General features: G+C 39.7%; 1 protein-coding gene across 1 annotated transcript in view; it reads left to right on the top strand.

Moving 5' to 3' along the window:
- Window positions 1–18,295, top strand: part of LOC107095454 (metabotropic glutamate receptor 7-like) — a gene marked incomplete at its 3' end in the record, with an annotated part of 119,837 nt that overhangs the window by 47,558 nt on the left and 53,984 nt on the right. The window contains exon 2 of the mRNA XM_015391570.1: window positions 17,159–17,375. Within this exon, the coding sequence (XP_015247056.1) occupies window positions 17,159–17,375 (217 nt within the window). The remainder of the gene's footprint in view (window positions 1–17,158; window positions 17,376–18,295) is intronic.

Raw genomic sequence — 18,295 nt, 5'->3', positions numbered from 1 at the left:
GTTGCCACCAGTTGGCAAAAGAAAAAAAAGAGGAAGAAGCAGGACTTTAAACTGGTCTCCTCCCTGGAGCCAGGCCTACTGGATAAAAACTGAACCTCCCCACATATAGAGCCAAAAACCCAGAGGACTCCGCGGGGGAGGAACAGTGGACGATCAGGAGACGAGACAAACACAAAAACCCTCTTTCCACTGGCTGCTAGGATCCAGGACATGAACCAAGAAAATAAACTGAACAGACAGACTAACAGAAAGACAAGTAATGATCTGGCACTGAATGCTCAGACTGAACTGAATATAACCAAGAGGAAACAGGCGAGAGGAATAAATTATAATTGAGGCAGGGAGGGAGAAAAACAGGTGAAAGGAATGACTAATTAAGGGAGAGCAAACAGGCCAGATCATGACACTTTGCTTCATAGAGCTGAAGAAGCTTTTTTCCCTTGTCATCTCCTCTGGGTTCCTCCTTTTATCCTCTCTGTTTTGTTTCTTTCTATCCACCCTCTCTGATTCTCCTTCACTTCACTTATCTTTCTTTTTTTTTTTAACCTGATCTCTGTCTGTTTTTGCCCTCTGTTTACCAGTGGGCAGTTCGAGGGTTTGGCTCCTTTAAGTTGCCCTCCATGTTAGCTTTACTGATCGTGCTTTCATTGGATGTGGTAAATGTGAGGAGCCCCCTGTGGGCCTCTGGAGGGTCTATGTTCATTAGTCAGTAAATCATGGTTTACGGTGGCTGATTACAGGACATCTGGTCCACATTAAATGCTGGGCATCAGTAAAACTCTCAGGGGAGCTTCTACGGCATCTTTATGGAAAACTCCTGGATAAACCTGGAGAAGATCCAGGAAAACCTGGTCTCACTGATAAAAAAAAAAAAAAAAAACACTGGCAGAAAATAGACAACTGAAATGAGCTGAAGATATAAAAATAAGTTTAATTAAATGTTTGCTTTGCTGTAGTTTGTGGCTAGATGAAGAAGAGATGTGAGCTTCGCAGCGAGTCCTTTGTAAGGTCCAAATAGCATCCATACGTCAGGTCAGGTTTAGGATCAATTTCAAATGACTGGACTTATTTGTCCAACCTACCGCTAAAAGTTCTCCAAACCTCTCAGATTAAGGACATATCTTGTGCACAGTTCTCTTCAGCTAAAGTGGGTTCAATGTGATGCTGAAAAATACAATCCTTGAAGAATTTTTCTTGTCCTTATGAAACCATAGCCAAGCTTCATGGTTTACTAGCAAACCTAGTTTTTTTGTGTACAGCCGTAGAAATTTGTTAACCTTTCATTTTTCATACTAGTCATCTTCCACTTAACCAGGAACGGATGGTAGGGGCAACATACACAGCAGACACCTCCCCTGCTCCCAGACAACCTCTCTATTGCTGCCAGACAACCACAGACCATTGGTCCCGGACTGTCCCCTGGATTAACTTTTAAGGAATTGCTTTTACACTGTTTTCCTTTTTCTGAAATTCAATTTATGAGATGATTAAAAGAATAACATTTGATTTATTTGTATTACCTTAAGAAAGAAATAAACTGCATTCATACAAAGTAAAACTAGAACTTAGACAAATTTTATGCTTTGTTGTAACTTCATTTTTCAATTTGAAAAAACAAATTTTTTACCATTACATGAGTAAAATTGGTACACAAATGTGAAAGAGTAAATACTTAACTTTGGTCCAACTATATTTATTGATCACAGATGCAGAATACATCTGTGTATTCTGCATCTGTGATCAAAATCTGTCCGATGATCTGAAGACAGATTTGATCTGATTTTTTATCTGATGATAAAAAATCTGTCTGATGATGCTTCTGGTCACAGTGAGACACTAGCTACGTTTACATGCGCAAAATTTCCCCGATCCGATCCAAACCTTGGTTGATCGGAAATTCAAAATCTCCGTTTACATGGACACTAAATGAAATGATCCGATCATGACGTGTGTATACATGTACCAAGCGTTGGATCAGATTAAATCTTTTAAGCATGCGCAGAACTTCCTGCCAAACTTGGCAGTTCTGTCTGCGTCTGGTTTTTGGGAGGCCTGACAAACGATGCGCTCGGAGCGAGTGGAAAGAAAAAAGGAGAGAGGAGGAAAAAAGCGCTTGGCAGCGAAATGTCCAAGAGAAAATGTAGAGAATGAGCGATTGAACCGGCGTGGGAGAGCGAGTGGGCTGTGGAGAGAGAAAAGAGGAAGAGGAGGAGGATAAATTCCTGCTTCCTGCAGCTTTAAATGAACTTGAGTGTATAAGTCGGCGTTCCTAGACTCCCCCCGCCATGTTGTTCACAGCGAGAGCGAGAGCGACCGGTGGTTTCCTGTTGTTGACAAGGCGGAAAAACGTCACGCTGACGTCGCACACATGCGCAGTGAAGATTATTTTACTCTTAAGATCCGAATGGGTGTTTACATGGACGCCAATCGGAATGGCGATCGGCAAAAACCACCTCTCTCATTCGGAATTAAATTTAGATCCGATCGGACCGAATCGGATTAGAATCTTCAGTCTGACATGTTTACATGAAACATTTTTGATCTGATCAGGCCTTCAATCCGATTAGTTGTGTCCATGTAAACGTAGCTACTGTGTGATTATACAAATTGTAAAAAGACATATTTCTTCTGTTCTGGGAGCAGTATGATTATTTCCTTTCATTTTTCATAACTTGGAAGAAAATCCTTACTATATGTTTTTATGTCTAACTGTCAGTCGAGCTTCTCCCTCTTCTTCTTCTACCAACCACTGCATGCCGTCGTGTCTGGCACAGTTTCTACTGCTGCTTCATCAGGGGAGAAGCTTTAACTGTCCTCCTACGGCTGCAGAGGGCAGCTTCATTGTTCTGTGGAGCAACTATCTGTTCGAAACACGCCCGGTGCCGAGTTGGGCGACATTTAGAAAGGCCGCAGAGAGTCAGCCGCTGTGGAGAACCGTGTTTATGTGGGAGAAAGATACTGAGAGCCTGGAGCTGATCCACTCCACGCTGGAGTGTTTGACTGCAGCTTTTAGCACGAAGCTGCTGCTCTCAGCAGCACTTTGAGTCTGAATCCAGCAGAATACGTTCGATCAGTCCAGACATGTGAGAAGCTCCACGAACAATGAATGAGTTGCTGCTAACGGACAGCAGGCAGAGAGTGGAGTGCAGACAGCTTCTAAATGCACTTCGTTTTATTGAATGAGATAAAGCAGAATTCTTTTTGTCTGCAACCAATAAAATCCACAATGATCCACAGAAATTCTGAAAAGTGATCAAATAAATATCTGTTAATAAAAATGTACAGTCTTCCAACATTTGTTCTTAAAGACTCAGACCCAGTTTATGATCAAAATGTAATTAAAATTGTTTTAACCAGCATTGTTGAGCACCTGGTTCTCCTTTTGATTTAAAGGAACAACTACCAGAAATACTTGTACAGAATCTCCTACGTTTCTGGAGATTCTTCTAATTTAGCTTCTTCTTCTTCTTTTTTTTTTTTTTATACAGTGTCCTGTCTGGCAAGGTGGCAATAAGAATAATTGTCTTGATGCCTAATTTAGCTTCTTAACCAATCCAATATGGCAGCCCACTGCTCCCCAAGGGTATGGGTTTGTGGGGAGTGGTGGCCTAGTGGTTAGGGCATAGAGTTTGGAATCCTGAGGTTCTGAGTTTGAGCCTTACTCCCACTGACTGCCACTCTGGGTCTCTGAGCAAGAACCTTAACCCCACACTGCCCCCCGGGCGCCGCACAATAGCAGCCCACTGCTCCCCAAAGGGATGAGTTAAATGTTCTCCCTGTTGCCCTCTGGGAAGAGGCTCTGCAGCATTTGATGCAGGTCTAACAGATTCTGCAAAAGTTTCTTCCACACTGCCAGACAGCTGAACTGTGGAAAAATCTCTATATATGTCTAAAACTCTGCATCACACTGATAACACCAAACCAGAAATACAGCATATTTGCACCATATATATTAATGCTATGAACCTCCATATCAGTGTGTTGTTTGCACCATGTTTTTGTTGTTGTTTTTTTCTCCCACACTGTTTACATTTGACCATTGTTGCACTTTATGGAATGGAAATGTTAATTCACTGTCTGAAATCTGTAGTAAATGAAATGTTGTTTTGTATACACTCTGTGTATACAAAATGACAATAAAAGTTGTCTAAGTCTAAGGATGCTTGTCCCTCTCCATGAGGAGGCAGTGTCATTGGTACACTTATTACTACAGGGCCCTTCTTGAATTTCTGCCCTCTTATACAGTAGTAGCCATTCAAAATTTCCCCAGTTTCCATGATTGGCCCTTGGCTGGTCCCCTTCACTTCCTTTTTAAACATCAATATTTGTACTAAAATAATCTTTCTGTCTGGAGGGAAGAGGGCTGCCATTTGGCTGGTGTCTGACTGGGATGGGCCATTTGAAATGTCTGCAACTGTATTTGTAGGTTACTACAGAGAAGCTTTCTCTCTCTGGTTCTTTTTCCTGAAAAGAAATAACTCGGACCAAACTCTTTAAATAACACTTCATAACGTATATATATATTAAATAACCATGAGACATGACAACAGAATTTGACAGAAATTGTTATCTTATTCAGATCAGAGAAGTTGCTTAGGGTTACAGAAGGCTGAGTTCACTTCTTGGGAAGGGGCCCTGAAAAACAGGTACAGAAACATTTTATACTCCAGCCTGCCACATCATCGCATCATCACATCATTACATCATTACATCATACACATTTGCAGATGAGGAGACATCCATAGCTCCAGCCTTATCAAAATATTACACTTTTTTCCTAGCTGAAGGACAGCGCTCTCATTCCATTCCTAAATCTTTGCCACAGACAGAATTAAGATTATAGCTCGCTAAAAATATAAATAAATCACAGAAATAAACATGTAAAGTTTGCTAATAGATTTTAACTGGAACCCCAGTCTCTGTTAAAAAAAAACTCTTTGGGCGGGCCTGGAGGTAAAGTAGTAACCAAATACAAACATTTGGTCCCACTTTTATGTACGGTGTAGGACCTATAATGCTGTGGAACCTTTTCTATTGAAAAAGTCTCCGAATATTTAGGAAGAGACAGTTTAGGAAAAAGAAAACCACTGGAGCTTAAAGAAAAACCTGGAGTGGATCATCGCTGGTTCTTTTAAAAGGACAATACTTGATTTATTTTGTGATAAAAAAATATATATATATATTTACATGAGATTTTTCCAGAGTGGACTAGAAACAAATTAGGAGGCAGCAGAGAATATTTTAAAAACATCTCCTAGTCTGACACCAGCTAAAGAGTCTAACTGAACACAAACCAATGAGTGTCTGAGATGAGCAATCTGTGAAAACAAAGAGTGATCCTATTACTAATACTAAAGGGAATAATTCTTAGTGCGTTTTTTTGGAGTAAAATGTCATTTTATTCATGAAGTGAAGAGCCAGAAACAGATAAAAGAAGCTAAATAAATAAAATATTTATAGCTGGACCGAGGAACTGGCCTAATTAGATAAACTACAGGGGAAAAAAATCAGTTCTGACATGCAACAGGCAGCTTATAATAAGGTGTAATAAACTCACACATCATCAATGATAATTATCCTAACACCTCTTATGCCCTAAGATCCATAATCAGTTCTTTGTTAGCAATAACCAAACGACTTTCCATTCCAAGGGGCGGACCCGTTCGTCTGATTTAATTTGTATTTTTTCTAAGCTAAAACAAGGCTTTGTTTTGGTTCACTCTATCAAGCCTCGAACTCGTTGATAATTCTGACATTTTGAATTGGAAAAGCTTCCTGGATGGGAAGCGAAACGTCCTTTAACTAGGAAACAAATTCCAGTGGATTGTCGTTGTTTTTTTTTTTACTTTTTGGAATGACTATGACCTGGATGACTGGGAATCTTCACCAGCATCCTAATAGAACCTGAACCTCTGACTCTCACTGCTGTTGCTAAGGTTACCCTATCCACCTCTCACATTGCTGCTCTGGGTGTCCTGGTGATGTGCTTGTAGCTCTGCGGTCAGTTCACCGTTAATCTAAAGCTGACTTTCTGAGGATCGCACCACATGTGGAGTTATTTCACCACAGAAACTGTTAAATCATGTCATTGGCACAGAGTTTTTTATTAAACTCAAAGCAGCTGTGGACTCTTCGTCCCACCTCTTCTTCCTAACTCATCACCATTCTACCTTCATCTTCACCTTGCTCTTCTTCTTCAAGTGGAAGCGGTAAGGTGAGGCTTGGGACGCTGTAGGACAAATGAATTATCTACATCAGATTAAAGGGAGGGAGGGTGGCCGTGTTCCTGATGAATTATGGAAACAGCAGGAGTCTTGATTTAATGGCAGACCATGAAAAAGACTTTTAATGTGAAAGGAGCAAAGCTGGTGTGTGTGTGTGTGATTGCAGCTCCTAAAGCAGTCCAATACTTGCTAACACACCTTAGGTGGGACTAACCAGGTGATTTTAACCGAAATGATGGAGCCACACATTTAAAAGCTTCTCAGCTTTTCTTCAAATCCAAAGAAAACCTGCATCCTCTCTCCTTCTGCAGTTGATTTCCATTCATCCTGTTATTTTAATCCATTTTCTGCTTCAGTTGTTTTCAGCTCTCAGCCGAACCTTTCCAGACAGTCGTAATGTTTACATTTAGGGCAATGAGTTGTCCTCCGCAGATGAAGGTTCCTACCACTTTGGTTCTGGTAACAAACCAAATTATGTGGCGCTTTAGTTGTCATCTGCTAAACAGAACAAATCCCCCCCCTCCTCCTGCAGTTTGTGGAGCTCCGGCTGATGATGAGGCGGACGCTGAGAAATAAAAGCTGAATGAAACAGAGCCAGATGAGTAAGATTAAAGGATGAAGGAACAAAGACAGCGAGTCAGTGGGCTGTTATCAGTGAATCAGCCTGAACACAGAGTCATTGTTTCACAAATAAAATGATAATCATTATGTAGAAGGCCAGAATCCATCAGAACCTGCTAACAGGAGCAGTGAGTCAGTAAGTGGAGCTTGTTGCTTTCTGCTCCATTTCTCCGTCTGTAGGAAAACTGCGTGTGTGCCTTCACAGCTGAGTGAAAACATATTTCTTGTATTTTATTTGCAGAGGGAGGAAATTGATGTAAAATGAGGACCTTTTTCGGATCCTCATTTTTTGGACTATGTGTTAAGTTTAGGATTAAAGTAGGTTAAGGTTATCGAAAGGGTTGCATGTAAAGAAGTAATGCAAAGAAGTCAATGCAAAATCCACAAAAGTTCCTAAAACAAAGTCCCTAAAAAAAGACAAAAAAACAACAGAGAAAGACATGTGTGTGTATGTGGGATTGTGTTGGTGTGTGCTGCAGAAAATGAGAGGTTGTAATGAAATGGGTAATTGCAGCTAGAGCTGTGAGCAGGGTCAGTGTAATTAAGTGTTATTAGGACCCCGTTTTTCAGTTTCTTCAGTGTTTCACCACCAGAGCTGAAATGCTTCCCACACAGCATCACAGCATCCATCTGGTTTGAACTCCTTATTCCAACTAAAAACAGGCCTCAGTCTGAGTCTGGATGCAGTTTCTGCATATATTGCAGGAATGACCAAGGCCAGTCCTCGGGGGCCGGTTCGCTCCATGTTTATGATGTTTTCCAGCTTTAGCATCCTGTCCTAGTTGGACATGCATGAAAAAGCTTCAGAAGGAAGCATCCAGAATGATACTTTTTAGACCAACTTATTTAGTTACTCCTTTAAACATGGGGAAGCCGCAGCTCCTCTACGGCTTCTCCATGTTTTTAATGAACCTTAAAACAGAAGAGGCAGGATAAGCTTGTTTAGGTCCATTGTCTCTGCCCATGCCCCAGATTTGGACCATGGCCTGCTGGTTCAGGTTGTGAACAGGGGTTCGAATAGCTCCAGCTCTCCTTAGAGAGCAACATTCACAGATGAAGGTTGATATCTGTTGTTTAAACAACATTTGACTGAGATTAGACACAGAGCCGTATGAGGTCCAAACCTCCTGCTGTCCCCAGACCTCCCGTCCGCTCTCTGGGTCGGGTCATGTTTGTGTGGATTCAGGCTCAGCTGCTGTTGCATCGTGGCTCAGCTTGTGTTTTATTGAACCTGTCAAGGTGGGGACCTTTCTGTGTCCGGGGAAAGAAAGAGAGAGACGCCAGCGGGCGTGACACAGACGTTTATGACTGTCATCAATCATCGGACGCAGCGCAGGGTTTGGTCTGCAGCCAAGCTTCATCCTTTATTTTTCTGTTTATCCCCTGGAGTTTTCCTCAGAAACATTATAAACACTTTGTTATCTGATAATATGTTCAGGTCAGAATCTGTTCAGCCAGAACAGAGGGCTGCAGACGAATTAGTTTTAGACGTTCTGATCAGACACAGAGACATTGATGATGAAGCTCCCAGGTTCAACTGCTGATGAGTTTTACTGGCAGAACAGCGAGATGCTGAGTCTGTAACGGAGACTCAGCGGGATGTGAGGAGCCAAGCGTGACTTCTGACAGCAGGCCCCAGTCTCTTCAATACAAGTGTCTCTTCTTCAGTGGGTTCATGAACGCATCTGCCAGCAGCTGTCGCTCCCAAACGAGACTGCAGCGGCGTGTTTGAGGGCTTGGTTAGAAAGTCGGGACTCAAGACATCCGGTCTTTAGATCTCCAGCATGAGGACCTCCACATCTGCTGCAGCTACTGAGAAGGAGAACATTCATGTTAAGAAGGCCAGGTACACTAACCCTGCTGTGGAAATAACATACACTGGAAAAAATCTAAATCTAGATAAGTCATTTTTTCTTAAAATAAGTGAATTTGTTCTTGAATTGTGGAGGTAAAAGAGACATTTCGCCAATTGAACAAGACAATTTACACTTATAATAACAAAACACAATTGCATTGTCTTACTTCAAGTGCATTTTATCTAAATATCTAATTTTAAGAGCAAAAATACTCATTCCATTAGCAAATCATCTCATTTTCCTACTCAAATTAAGGGTAAATACACTTCATTTAAGAACTTTTTACTTATTTATAGATCGTTTTTCCAATGTAAACATTTATTTGAACTTTATAAATCAGAGCCCAGATAAAACCTTAAGTAATTTAAGAGGTTTAAGAAGAGCACCAGCTGATTTAGTCCTCAAATCATGCTGTCATTGTTCAACAGACAGGCATTATCCCTGAAGAACAACAAGTGATGCTAGCTGCAGAGCTTAGTGACCAGAAGACAGTAAAAGTCGACAAGAAAATAGCTGTGATTGGAGGAGGATGTGATACAATAGATCATAGTGGGAACGCAATGCAGATGTATAAACCCTGCAGATTCAAAATTAGGTGAAATGTCTTAAATCTGCCCATAGTCAGGATCTTTTATTATCTAAAGTGAAAAAATTGGGCTGCTCTTACTAATAAGAGCTGTTATTCCAAATATCATCTGTTCTCAGTAAAGTCAGATTTAGCTCTCATGGTTTTAAAGAATTATTTTCTCTGCTGTTTACCATTTACTATAGCACCATGTTCTGCATGCTTCTGTGTTACATGGAGGGGGAGATAAGAGCTTCTCAGAAACATCAAGTTCGGACACGACTGGCAGTATGACTGTCACCTCTGATGATTACATTTAAATAAATATTGGTTTTGTTTTTTCTCAAGATAAAGGAAACCGATTCACAGCTAAATTCCTACAGGAGTAGCATGAAGAGCATTATATATTACCTCAATACAGCCTGGTTTTCAAGCTATAGAGGATCCCTGGAGCTCAGCTTCCCAGTTTGAACTCAGTCTATCAGGGCTGGCAGCAAGATATGGTGAACACCGTCACAAATGGCTCCATCCATCCAGGACACAATCTGTTTGTGCTCTCCCATCAAAGAGTCACAGTTGGGACTCTGTTTGGAGTCACATCATGATTGATGTGACAATAAAACAGGTTTTCCACCTTCTAAAAGCAAAGTTTTATCTTTGCTTTCATTGCATCTCTTGCTGTGATAGACACTTTCAAGACATCAAGGGATCCAAAACGCAATTTAACAGAAACAAATAATAAAATACATTTAGATATATTTTTCCACTTATGTCATATAAACTATAATTCTTATTGAACTAAAGCAAAGAGGTGAACACAGTTTGATTCGGTAGTCTGCAGAGAGAGAAACAGAAGAACAGTCCTTCTGACACTTCAGTTATTGTTCAGAGTTAGTGTCTCATTACTTCCTTCTTTGATCAGCAAGTTTTCATCACATTGAAAAATTCAAAGGGAACAATGACAGTTGTACAGATGGAGGATCAAATCCCACCCTCTCAATTTATGAGAGCTCCTGGACTCCTGCCAGGTGTTCCCTGCCTTCATCAGTCTATCTAAGCAATGATGAGATGTTTCCAGGGCAACAGTAAAGCTCTTAATGAGAGAAATTTCATGTTAATTTCACAACAGATTGTTTGGTTAGTTGCTTTAATCAGATTGTGCTTCACTTGGCTGCTGGTCATTCTGCAAGGTAATGATCTGGAGATATTCCTACAGAGGACATGAGGTCCTGAGACACACAATCTGGTTCTGTTCTGTTCAGTGACAACATGAGGCAGAGCTTATTAATTTTTCAGCCCATTTCAGCAGCATTTAAAGTTCACAAAGTCACATGACAGGATGAGAACAGCTCTCTGCTTAGATGAAAACGGCAGCTTCCTCTGAACCCATTCTTGCTCTTTTTCCTAACTGATGATTAGTCTTCTGTTATTTCCAATATTTTAATTATACTCATCATCTTTGCAATGATAATATATTATATATTTAAAGAAAAAAATTCTACACTGATAATATCCTGCATAATAATGATTGATATCAGTATAACCATATATGAACATATTTGCACTTATACAAATACTCTGGTTTAAACTGAAAATTATCTCAAAATAACAATTGAAAGATAATGTTTTATTTTTTATGTTAATAAAACATTTATAACACCTGTTGATTTATATAGATTTAGGAAAAGATGCTGTTCAGGTCAGGTTTCCAGGATGCTTCATGTTTTCTTTTCAAGATGCAACAGGAATTCCGTTAGAATGTATATTTGGTTCGGCAAAATATCTGATAGCATGAAGATTTTTCTGACTCTGCATCATATTAGTCGATACACTGAAAACACAGATAGGATAGTAAAATCCGCTGCTTAGCTGCTGATCGTTTGTTACAGTAAAACTTGCAGTCTCTGAGTTACATCGTCAAATTTTCTGCCAGTTCATACAGCAATTTAAACACTTTTGAAAAATGAAATGAGTGCAGCAAAAGAACCTTTGACCTTGTTGGAATTAGCTGAACTTTTAATCCATTCAAAATGTTGCAGGACTCTGCAGAGATCCAAGACTAATTAGAGGAAAATCTGCTGGGAAAAAGAGCAACTTTAGGACTTTCTCCAAACCATTCCTAAAGGATGGAGTTTGTGTCAAGCCATCAGGGAAGCCTTCATGTGATGGGAATGAATAATCCCCTAACCTTTCACAGGTCTCATGTAATTACTGTGACCAGCTACACGCTTGGCTGGGTTGAAATCATTTTTCCAGCAAACAGGGTTATTTTCTTCTTCATATTTTTGATCAGCTTCCAGAAACTCGTTAATAGAAAATTCCAACATTCTTCTTAACAACCAACGCACTGCAAAGGTTTAATTAACCTAGCTCAAAGGGCTGGGCCCAAAGGTCCCAGCTCCTTAAATAAGTCAACTCACTGTAGAGAGAAAACAGAACCCAAAGAGTTAGTCTGCCAACATTCCAGAGGGGTGAAATCTGAGTTTCAACAGTATAACTGGGACTGTTGAACGAAGTCTTCTGTGTTTGTGACTTGGTGGATAAAGAAAACTCAGGCCTGACTAATGAGTCAGAGAAGGCAAAAGAAATGCATCAACAAAAATTGACATTTATGAAATAGGTCCTTAAAGTTTCCTGCAGTCAAAGGGTTTGCAATGACAGAGCCACAGTAGTTTAGTAAGTCCAGATTCGGAATAAAAGGTCCAATAACATATTTAGCCTAAACAAACTATACCAAACCCAATCCATCTCTGGACTTAATACAACTTGTTAGCAGTGCAAAGCTTATCCAGACAGCAGGCATAAATCATAGAGTACAACAAGCAATATAAACTCCCTTCAGTGATATACAGTTCATACTCTAATGACCAAACAAGTTTCTGAGTAGAGAATGTGCACATACTTGCCACCCACAATGCAATTAGTATCAAATCTGAAGCTAATTGGGGACAAATTTCTGCATGTAGATTTAACATATTTTTGAAAGTCAGGCACAAACTCGCAAAACAGAAATCCATGGTATATGCTGTCATTGTGTCCACAGAGGAGGCACTGGTGCAGTGACACACGATGGTATTACCTTCTGTGGATTTGTTTGGACTGTTAGAAAAAAAATATCTGAATAAAATTAGTTGGGAAAAGGTCTCTGCAAGGGCGGGTACAAATAATGCAGGGCGAACCAACCAATCATTATGCAATTAAACCAAATATCATGACCAAAAAACAAAATGGAACATTCACAACAGAGTGTGTAAAGGGTGCTTTGGGGCAAGTCAAAGTACAAACCTCTGACTTGTGGTTAAAGGTTTTTTTTTTCCTTCCTTAAATGTTCTTTACAGACTCTGTATGAAGCAGAGTTATCTCTAAAATTTTTATGGGCCTATATTGATCCATAATATTTTCGCTCCAGGTGATAGTGGAGGTACTTTTTTATGGAAAGAGCCCTATAAAGAACATTTATCGGAAATATCCTCATTATGAACTTTAAGATAATTGTTTTCATTATTATCACTAGTTCTTAGAACTTCACCTTTCTTTTATGACCACTCAAAAACTGCCAGTATTACACACAGTTTACTTATCTGAAAGGAGGGAGGACTTAAATGCAATGTACATCTTATCCTTTGTGCACACAATCATTGTAGGTTGTCGGCAAATTTCCCACTTAATACACATGCAAGCTTTTTGTGTCCATCAAATTTAGCGCCAAATATTCTCTAAAGATTAAGCTGTCAGAATTTAGTTTAAGGGCATAGTAAAGAATTTATCTAAAAAAAAAAAAAAGCAACAACTGTTTCAAACTTGAGCCACAATTTGAAATGATGTAGAAAGTGCTGAATAACAACAAAGTTAGCAAGGAATAGTCAAGTCTGAGTAAACGGACCACTAGTCCAATGCCAAAGAAACTGAGTGGGAAACTGAAACTGTCGATCATTGTCTTCAGGTTTAAGTAAAGGATTTTATCTAAGAAGAAGGATTGAACCAGCATATAGTCAGGTTGAAAAGCAGGTTAAAACTTTTTAGGAAAAGGGTTACGGGGTTGGTAAATAGTTTTTGCGGTGATGCAGACCTACTGTAATTCAGGCTGAGCTGAAAGGTTTAGTTAATCTCTTGGTCTACATCTACATTCTATGCCTTTTTTGAGATATGTCTCCTGCGGCTGCTAAAAATAACAGAAAAACTGACATTACAGAGACAATGACTCAATTACTGACATAATATAGACTATGGCTGAAACAAAGACAACATGAAATAGATTAAACAAAGGCAATGAGAAAGCAATAACTGCAACGTTGACAGCATGGAGACATATGTTAAAATTACACAGTGTAACAATGACTTTAACATCGACATGTATGGGATCACAAAAAAATGTAATTATGAAAAAAATAATGGACCTAGAACATCATGTATATAAGGACTCAAACAATTAAATTATGTATGCAATGGATGCAACAATGTCAACCTGATAGGACTGGAACAATGAATGACCTCATGTATATGACCACTTAGACTAATATATATTTATATTCCATATCCTTAATTCCTGTATAATCTGTATATAGTTTTCATATTTTTTTATTTAATAGCCTCTTACTCTTAGTCCATATATACATAGTTTCTCTACACCTTATGGATAGATGCAAACTACAATTCATTGCTTTTTACTTGTGAAAGTGTAATGACAATAAAGTTGAAATCTATTCTATTCTAAACAATGACTAGTTGGAGACAACGTGCCTCATGCAAGAAGTGGAATTTGGTCTTAAATTTCTTTTTAAATGATCTGTCACCATGCCAACAGCTGGTATGTCAGCATCCATGGGACAAAGGAAAGAAAAGCCAGCTCTATGTGAGATTGAGCTACCCTTGAAATGTGATGCTGAGAAACTAGTCCATGAATTTGTTACTTCAAGGCTGGACTATTTTAATTCTTTACTATCAGGAAGTCTACAAACCATAGTTAAAACCCTAAAGCTGATACAAAATGCTGCAGCCAGAGTTCTGATGAAAATTGAAAAGAGAGATCATATCTCTCCTATCCTAACTTGTCTTTATTGGCTTCAATTTCTAATCCTCCTTCTCACACATGAAGCCTTACATGGCCAAGCTCCATCTGATGTCAGAGATCTGATTGTTCCTTATGTTCCTAACAGAGCACTTCGCTCTCAATCTGCAGGTTTACTAGTGGTTCCTAGAATTTCTAAAAGTAGAATGGGAGGCAGATCTTTTAGTTCTCAGGCTCCTCTCCTGTGGAACCAACTACCAGTTTTAGTCCGTGAGGCAGACACCCTGTCTACTTTTAAGGCTAGGCTTAAAACTATCTCTATAGTTATGCTGCTATAGGCTTAGACTTCTAGAGGACATAGGGACCCCTTTTTCATCATTCTGCTTCATTCTATCTCTATTCTTCAACTCTGCAGAACCTTTTAGTTCAATCTCTGATGTCATGCTCTCTCTGCCTGGCTGTGTGTTTCCTGGACGTGTCAGGGTTTGGTTGTGGTTTAGAGGACCCAAATGCAGAGGCAGAGAGGCTGAGGTGATTTCTTGTAGTTTTAATGCAAACACTAATAACAATTACAGTTGCCTTTTGTATCCCTGCTTCTGTCTCCTTGAACCCCAGTCAGCCTCAGCAGATGGCCGCTCACAATCTTCCTGTTAAGAGGGAGTTTTTCCTCTCCACTGTCACTACAAGCATGCTTAGTGTGAGGGATTGCCTTCGAGTCAATGATGCAATCAATTGGTTTTCCATGGCAGCTCCTTGGCTTTGTTATTACACAAGATGTGGAAAGTTTGTGTCTCTCTGAATTCATCAATTTAGAGATTCCCTGTTAACAGTTAATGCCTTTTATGGGAGGGATGGAGAGTGAAATGAAGGGCTGACAGAAGTGGTTTGGAGAAATACAAGACAGGTGTAATGATTTTAATCTTGGGTTATACTTTTAGTTTCAACTTCTCTAACAGTCCCACCAAAGCATTTACAACTCTTGTGATATGTTCTCCACTGCTTAGTTTTTACGGGTCCTTTAATTCTGCCGCTCAGTTCTCATTTAGCCGAATCTGTATTTCTAAACCAGTAAAGGTTTTCTTTAAATATATCATTTATTTTCAATGCCTGTTTGTGAATAAACACTTTCTGACAAGCGTGGGAATTTATACCCTTATATGGCATTAACGGAGCAGTAATTATGCAGATTTAAATTTCTCCGAAATGTACACTAATGCACCGGTGGACTGCATTGGTTTTATGTGGATCATTTACCATCATTTGCTGAAGTTAAGAAGCTTTGTTGAATCTTATGTGGTGCACTGGGTGCACTCATAGGAGCCTACGGTATAAGAAAAGTGAGAAAAATTTACATCAAGAATACGAAAATGCTGCATGAGGCCCGTAGGGTAAAAGACACTTTGGTCAGAATGAATAAAACAGGGACACCATGGAAAAAATAACATCATGGATAGAATGAAGTAAACCATGAGTAAGCAAACAGAATGACAAAATGTAAAAAATGAAATCAGGCAGTCAATAACTGTCAATGACTACATACATCCAATGGCTTAAAAAATGATACATTGGCTACATCAATACTAATGTATAGAAAAACTGAAAGAGTCATATCATGGACAGAATTACTGAAACAATTAATTTTGAATCAATAACTGTAATAATGAAATGAGCACACTGGCTATAAGAAAAATTACCATGGACTGAATGCCTTAAACACTGACACAATGCACAGGATGACAGAAACATTTACATCATTGATACATCAAATGAAAGAACAACACCATGAAGAGAATGATTGCACCTGTGACAGCATTTAGACAATATCTGAAACAATAACATCCCTGAAAAAATGACTCAAAACATGTCATAAATGCAGTAACTGAAGCTATGGTATCGTGGATAAAATGAAGCAATCGCATGGTGGAGATGCTGGCTCAGAAATGACAATATGCAGACAATGAATAAAAGAATGACATCTTAGAAAAAAATAACTGAGCCTATAGGACATTATTGAGACAGTGATATCAGGGGAGCATTGGTTGACTAATGCCTGGAACATAAATGGAAACATTGGCTGCAATAATGACAGCATAAAACGATGACACAATGAACCGAATGACTGAACAATGACATCATAGTAAAAATGACTGAAACGACAATGTATAGACAGTGGCTGTGTGCGAGCGTCCGCCCTTTCCCCTAAACCCCTCAATCAATATATATAGAGTGGGGACTATATAGTGGACTTATAGTGAACTCAGTTAACTGATCTTTCGGACAGATGATCACTACTTTCCACCCCCCGTTGGTCACATAACTCCACCTCCCCACACGGTTCCTGCGCCTTTTTGTCACTACCCAACAGTGGGCCGCTGTCACAACAAATCCCAATATCCTTTGTGAGGAGAGCCCTTGCAAAGCAATCTGGGACATATCTGCTCGTCTAATGACCATGGATGATCACTACTTTTCAATGTGCATTGTGGGAAATTGCGTTTACACTACTTTTTCATCCAAGACGTTCAGGCACTCATTTAAAATGGCTTAATCACTATATAGTGCCCTATTTATTGATTAGGACAGACATTCGGACACAGCCAATCATTAAAATGACACAATGGAGATTTACAGAAACATTGATACATTATTTGGTTGTTGGCTCCTCTGGTGCAATCATTCATTATATTAAAAAATAGAAATCAGACATGAGGGACAATTCCTATATTTAAAACTAGGGGAAGCTTTAAATCCAAAGCTTGAGTAAATACAGTGTATCGGTTCGCAAAATCTGAAGGTTTAGTTTCATTACTTAGAAATTTCCGGCTCAGTGTTTTTCCCCTTAGATTCATCTTAACTCAGTCCCTCTTTCATTCTTTCCTTCCAGATCCCACAGATCAGCTATGCATCCACTGCTCCAGAACTAAGCGATGACCGCCGCTATGACTTCTTCTCACGAGTTGTTCCTCCAGACAGCTTCCAGGCACAGGCCATGGTGGACATCGTTAAAGCCATGGGCTGGAACTATGTCTCCACGGTAGCCTCTGAGGGGAGCTACGGGGAAAAGGGGGTGGACGCCTTCATGCAACTCTCCAGAGAAGCAGGTAAGATGGAGTCCGGATCTGATGGATGTGTTTCAGAATCAACACCATGCTGCGTTAAAGTCTTCCTGGTCAGGGTTAGTGGTTTGCAGTATGGTGGAGCTGCTCCAGACTTTGAGCTTCGTTTTAACAGCGGCCAATTTAAAGTCTGCAGATTGTGTCTGCATCTCTTTCTGCTGTCTGTCTGCTGTCACACCAGCTGCTCCTTTTCTCTGAAATCTGCCAGTCTGCAGAGCCCTGGTGAAATTCTCAGCTCATTCTCTTCTTACTGTAAGCCGTGGTTGTAGATGAAGACTAACAGAATGTTTCTGTGGTTCTTAAATATTTATGCAGCACTTTAAACGTGTTGTTTGTATCATTACATCCATAACTACGTTTTAATGAGTAAAATCTACATTTTATTTATTTATTCACAGAAAAACAAGCAGCAGATTAATGAAGATTTAACGGCACCAACTGTGACCGGTACCCATCCTTTAGCAGCTGCTGTTATTAACACTCCTGTTGCTATGACAACGCTGCAGCGATGGATTTCCCAAAGCTGTTTGGTTTTGCAGAGTTTACATTAGACTGTAACACGATTTAAGTCTAGATAACATCATGTACGTTTTTTTGTACTGTAGCTCTATTTTGCTACAGTCACAGATCATCACTGATCATTGATTGTGGGACAATAAAAGTAATTCTGTTCTATTCAACTGATCATTCCATGCAGGCTGGACTGTTAGTCAGCCCAGACCTTTAACAGCTAAAATCTTTGAGCTGTCACTACAGAGCGATCAGGACTCAAGCAGGGTTTGGTTTGGTTCTACCTGAAAGCTGATCAGAGATTTGTGAATTTGGTCAGATCCTTCTTCAATAAAATTGTCTTTGAAGCCTTCAGTATTAAATGTTATGCTGCGTTCACACCGGGGGCAGCTGGC

This window comes from Cyprinodon variegatus, unplaced genomic scaffold, assembly GCF_000732505.1.
Source record: "Cyprinodon variegatus isolate N-32 unplaced genomic scaffold, C_variegatus-1.0 Scaffold548, whole genome shotgun sequence".
NCBI lineage: Eukaryota > Metazoa > Chordata > Actinopteri > Cyprinodontiformes > Cyprinodontidae > Cyprinodon > Cyprinodon variegatus.
Note: the sequence above shows the minus strand (reverse complement) of the source record. Positions and strands in the feature narration are given on the sequence as shown.